Source organism: Bidens hawaiensis, unplaced genomic scaffold, assembly GCF_021521415.1.
Source record: "Bidens hawaiensis isolate Kalapana, Puna unplaced genomic scaffold, B.hawaiensis_p1.1 tig00006968_1, whole genome shotgun sequence".
NCBI classification, from domain to species: Eukaryota; Viridiplantae; Streptophyta; class Magnoliopsida; order Asterales; family Asteraceae; genus Bidens; species Bidens hawaiensis.
The window spans coordinates 684,728-691,252 of record NW_027491478.1 but is presented as its reverse complement, the minus strand read 5'-3'; the positions used below and the strand labels follow the sequence as shown (position 1 = coordinate 691,252).

Genomic DNA, 6,525 nt, shown 5'->3' with positions numbered 1-6,525 from the left:
ACCAATCCACACCCTGGTTGCATCCGCCCTTCTCATCAGTTACCTGAAAGGCCTATTGAAGCTCCCGAGAACTCCAATCCGGTCATCCCAGACCCAGCCATGACAAAACTCGCCAATGACTCATCCTCAATCTTAACCGACCCTCACTTACTCACACAACCGGCTTCAAAGACTTCCAGAGGATAAACACTCTCCAAATCAGCAGACTATACCAGGAGAGATTTTCACATTCGGATTCCTGGTCCTCCGAACCCAACGTCCCTTTGGAAACAAACCTAGAACACACCTGCGTGCTCCCACTGTTACCAAAACCCCGAACATGTTCAGACCTCCTCCGAATACGCTCAAACTAACATCACTGTGGCTCCAGGCTTCATGTCTGCAAACTGAAACCCCTTAGCTCTACCCGATTCAGCGAGCCAAGACCTTATAACTCGGAAGTTGGTTCACTTCTTCCGACGATACAAAAAAAAACTCGTATCTTCCAAAAGTCTTTAATTAAAAGATTCAACAATGCTTCATTGAAGTGAGTAACAAATAAAGCATACCATAATCTTGAACCCAAGAGTCGCCACCGCCTTCACTGAGTCCCAATGCATCAACCCCAGATACATTCTCAAAAGCAGAATTCCAAACCTTTCGACATCGACCCTTAAAATGTCTCACCTCTACGCAACCTACCAAGTCGACTATGCCCAGCTCCCACTGTTTCTGTTATCCCAACCCATGCCACACCAACACTCCATGAGATGAACCCCACTCGTACTATCCCGGCAAATAACTTTACCCAACACGAGATTATGAACCTCTCAAATGGTGTACCACTGATCACCACCAAACAAGATATAACTTCACAATTCCAAACGAACAAGAAGTAATAATCACAGTTTCGAACCAGCTAACAGGCAAACAGCTATAACAACAGTAGAACTTTCATGAAATCAAGCGGGTACCAAGGGTTCTATGACCGTACACACGATCAGTTAACTCAAACCCTAACCGAAAGATCATCCAAACGAGCAATAGTTTACATGACTTGCCACTAACCTCATTTTTTTTTCACTTATGCCGTCACCAGCACACCCGCTGGTTCCATTTTCTCCAAGTTTATCCATCACCAGTACTATATCCAAGTTCACATGACAAACCAATCAACCAAAATCCATAACCGTCAACATTCCGATCATAACCACCTCGTCTTCAGTTATAACAATAACAAACGAGAACAAATCGAAAACAGTGAACAGACACAACAAGGGCACGGGCCTAAACTTGACGATTGTTCAACAGAACACTGCCAAATAAACCGATTTGCTCTTGCAATAACCGATAAATCAACTAACTGTAAATAAACTATATAAAGTTACCTCAGACTAATCTCTTGCAAACAAATCTGAACCCGAACCTAAATGGTCTTCACAAAACCCGGTTCCCTAATTTACGGTTGATAATAAATAGTCAAACCCTAACTCAGCCTGACAGCCACCAATCTTGACTGTCGATCACTGATGAACACGAACCAGAAATTAACCCTGCGATCTCCAAGAGTTATTCACGGTGACGGACCTACCCAACCCTAATCACCAAAAAACAGATTCGAACCAAAACCTTCTGCGAAATCGTTACCAGTGCAACGAACCGTGTGTCCAACAAGCCAAAGCTCTGATGCCACTTGTTAGGAACAAAGCGGCGCGCGGAAGCGAAACAGCACACACATGCACAACGATAAACACGCATAAACGAAAATATAAACGACACAAGAATTTAACGTGGTTCGGTCCCCGCGAGGGGACCTACGTCCACGGGCTGCAACTAGGTTTTCTTATTAGCTCAGAACAAAGATTACAATTACATGATGGGATATATATAATAAACAATATTAGGGTTAAACATAATTAGGAACCAAAACTGGGCCTCCTAATAAAACCGGCCCAAAGGCCTTCATAACCCAACACACACACACACACACACATATATATATATATATATATATATATATATAAAACTTATTAGGGAATTCAAATATCAAGTTAGGTTACATGAGTTTCCAAACGCTTTAAAATACGTAACACATTATAAGTAAATATGCGAGGTAATGATTTTCTCTTCATCAAGACTTATGAATATTTTAGCATAGTACGTATGATATAAATTTAGTACAATGACCAATAACATGATTAAAACATAAACATACAACATTTCATTGTTTATAAATGTTTCAAATCACATTGAAAGCTAAAATGGGTTGAATTTCGGGTTTAAAAATTTACGAATGTTACAGTTTCTCTCTCCTGTACTCACAACCAATTTCATCAAATATTAAAAAATAAATATGGGCAAACAAAATTCCCTCATATTTACAAAAAGTCGCTATCTTTTCTCTCATCTACTCACAAACACATCTAAACCTATTTTATAATTTACAAAATCATCTCATAAAAATTTAGGAGATGGGTTGGGAATGCTCTAAGTGGAAAAGTATGCATGCATGAAAATTGATAGGAAACCAACGGGTGTTGGTGGTATTGGCAAAGACAAAACCTTTAAACCCATTGGGTTGGGAGGGTTTATGAGGTCTTGGGTTTAAGTCCCCATAGACGACAATAGAAACGTGTATGAATATTGAAAGGAACAGCTGCAACGTGGCTTGACACCTTCCAAGTCCAACACACCTAGAGTGATTCAAACTACTCGCCATTGCAAATGTAAATAACCTCCCTTCTATAAAGATAATTTTTCTGTCGCCCCAAGCGATTTAGCCTTAAAATATATCCCCCCTTTAAGAAGAATTCAATTCTTTGTGAGGAAGGAACTAGCAACAGTCACACAGAACGTAGCAAAAGTAGGTGTCTTTTAGTTCATGACATTTTATATGTGTTAACGAAACACATATAAAACACGACAACAAATAAATTTAAACTAACCGGGTTAACGAACCAACAGTGGCGGATCTAGGTTGAGTTGTAAATATATCCTCTTCGGTTTTTGATAGCTTGAAACCGAGCCATTACATCTTCTTCATTTACTTTATCAAATGTTTCTCTTTCGACCGCACAAACTAAAGCATTGTTCAAATACTCATTACCCATTCGATTACGCAAATCCATCTTCATAAGCTTCATTTTAGAGAAACATCTTTCAATGGTTGCAGTTGCAACCAGTAAAACCAACGCTAGCTTCAATATTCGATAAACCAAAGGAAAAGTTGTGTGTTTTCCGGTTTCCACCATTACACAAGCAATATCACTCATTCCACCCAGTTTTGCAAATTTAGCATCTTCCTTTAAAGTGTAATAAGATGTCATATCATCACCCAGAATACACCCACTTTCTTCGTTAATAAAATCATTCGGCCGTCCTGTGGGCGGTGGCTGTGGACCGGTGGTGACTAGTGTTGTGTGACTGTTTCGTCCAGGCCGTCCGGCGGTGGTGTGGAGGTTATTCCGGCGCCTGACGAGCTGTGGTACGAAGACAGAAGAGGTTGTTGCACTGCTAATGCATTTTTTTTAGTTTTGTTGTAAATGGATAAGATGGATATGTGATCGGTAGTATGGTTGGGTTGGGTTGGGTTAACGGGTTTTTTTGTTTGGGTTTTGGCTTGTGAGTTGGTTTAAAACATAGATTGGTTGGGCATAAATCTTAGGGGTAACATTATTTCTAACCAGGGGTAACGAAACACGAAAAGCGGCTATTTTTTTTACACTACCGGTAAAAAGTTAAGGGGTAGCGGAGGCTACCCCCTCCTCATAATGTATGTCCGCCCCTGGTGCGATGAGTCGAAGAATGGTTGTGGTGAAAGTGGAAATAGGGTTGGTGATGTGAGTGTCCGTAACATTTATGTCATTAATTGTCACCTCATTGTGGGCAGAATTTAACGATTTTAACCAATTATTGTTTCGATTTATTTGGTGGTTGTAGTATCGAAATAACTTGTGGGATTGGTGGAGTTTAGTTGTTTAGGTTGAGGTTCGGTAAGAATTAAAAGTTGTTGGGATGATGGCAGATGTATCGGAGCAGGTGTTGGAGTAAGTCGTGGAGGATATGGAGTTTTTCTAGATAGGGGACGCTGATAATCAAGGTTAGTTGTTGCTCCCCATTCCTTTCTAGCGCCAAAGCCATCGTCCGATAATCAAGGTTAGTTGTTGCTCCCCATCCCTTTCTAGCTCCAAAGCCATCGTCCGACAATCAAGGTTAGTTGTTGCTCCCCATCCCTTTCTAGTGCCAAAGCCATCGTCCGACCACAACACCACCATTACCCATTACGGCACCAAACCATTGTAGCCCTCCATCGCCATCACCTTAACGCTCTACCCCCCTTTTGGTGGGTGGGGTCTGCTTCTGTCCACTAATCATATGCAAACACATACACATCAATTTTTTTTCTTTAAATATTAGTTATCCATAATGTACGCTAGTTAAGGAAGAGCTAGTTAAAATTCCAGTTTCTACATGGCAGTGACGTGATGCTTTAATTATCATTTGCTAATTAGTTCACAACAGAACATAACTGACCACATCTTTTGAGTGTTGGCTTTTCCTTGTATGGAGGACTTTGCTTTAGTTTGACGAGTGTGGCAGCGCCATGGATCATCATGGATTGGTGATTTGTGACAAGGTGACATGGTGGAAGGTGAGTAAGCCGTTCATCACCATTGAATGAAAAAAAAGCAATTTGAGAATGGTAATCTTCTAAGAAATTAGATAACAAGACACTCTTTTTAGCTAATTTTCTTTACATTTCATTCCTTCTACTAATAATTTAAATACAATAAAGGGGAAGCAACATAAAAGAAAGGATGATTATAATGGAGATCATAGATACTAATCAAAAGGAAAAGTATGCATGCATGAAAATAACTAATATTTATCACACTAAACTTCACCATCAGCAATTGGAATATAAAAGCCCGTTCCTTCCTTCTCATCATGTCTTGTTTTCCATTCATGGTAGAAAACAGTGAATACCACAAACATATACAGTTTCAACAAGCAATAGAATCCATTTGTCAAAGGAGTTGTTATAGCCAACTCATTCCTCAAGCCCCAATCATAGCTTGTAACCATTCTTGCCATCGCAAAAACAAAACCGTCGGCTACAACAAAAAGAACCATCATCAGTGAGGCTTGTAGTCTTTTGCCTTTCATTAGCTCCGTGGCCCTCCCAATCGCTTTAAGACCACCGGAACCTTCTTCCAAAACTGAAACAATCAAACTTACCATCCAGAGCGTAGCCACGTAAAAGTAACAAATGAGCATCAAAGGAGCGATAACTCCTAAAAACAGAAGTACCCATGAATTTACTGCCAAGAGGGAGGTTATCCCAATTACAAGTGCATAAAACAAAGTAATGCCTAAAGAGAGCAAAAATAAGTAAAAGCTAGTTAATATTGGTCTTTTATAACTCTTTCGAATCTTTAACAATATGTCTTTTGGTCCTAACACTTTGGCAGTGTAAGCTTCATACGAAGATGAAATTGTCGCAACCAAGAAAACAAGTGTGATGATGGAAGAGATCGCGATGATCAAGAGTTTGACGATGAGGACATCACGAAAGGCGTTGAATACGTCAACATAATTAGTTTCATCTATATTGTACCAAAGATCATGAACTATGTTTGGGTGAGTAGCCAACTGAAACATGAAATCATTAGATATAGGTGTAAAGGTATACTCCTGTGCAAAATCTAATTGGGAAAGTTGAAGGAACACAAGTACTAGGATTGGAACAAGCAGCCTTTTGTTTCTGCCTGTGGTTTCGAAAGATTCCCTGATTACTCCTAAGAACCCTAGAGAAGACTCCATTTTTGATGTAAAAAGATAATTGAGACATTAAAGTTGTTATAATATATAAGTACATATCCGTGAAACAGTTGTCGATTTTAAAGATGTATGAGAACAAAAACATTGGTATTTTTACAGCACAGGATGGAGTTTCCAAAGATGGACGTTATATAACACAAGCATATATACATAAGTAATTTCATTGGATTTGTCGTTCTGGACTCGTAAAAGTCAAATGCGGTATTAGTTAATAATTAATTAAGAGCCAACAGCTAAAAAAATCAATGGACAAATAGATTGATACGTAGTAGAATGATGTTTGTCGATTCTTACTTTTACTTGAACCGGCTAGACGGAAGATAATTGACCAGAAAATTACTTGGACATGCTTGAAGGAAATACGATAGGAAGGCTGATTAAAAAAAAAAAAAGAGCATAACATTGGTTACCACTCTACGAGTGTATTAACCCAACCCTTACGTTTGATAGGAGGTAATGAAATAAAGAGGAAATGGAGAAGGAAATGAATTACATCATTACCCTTCTTTATATTGATTGGTTAACCTATTGAAATGCAATAAATTATAACTTTATACTGTGGTATCCAAAAAAATTATAGAAATGATATAATAAAAACACTCATATCTTAAAATAATTTATTTTTACCAAAATAAAAAAAAACTTTAAAGGCAATGGTGGTGGTAGCTCCGACGAAGGAAATGGTGATGGTGGTGACGGCGGCGG

The 6,525-nt window shown here is 39.0% G+C and overlaps 1 protein-coding gene across 1 annotated transcript; it reads right to left on the bottom strand.

The window, feature by feature from the left end:
- Nucleotides 1–4,872: 4,872 nt before the first annotated feature.
- LOC143634024 (uncharacterized) lies at nt 4,873–5,802 on the bottom strand. Its single transcript, XM_077102211.1, has one exon. It carries the CDS (start codon nt 5,800–5,802, stop codon nt 4,873–4,875), a length of 930 nt encoding a protein of 309 aa, XP_076958326.1.
- Nucleotides 5,803–6,525: the final 723 nt, after the last annotated feature.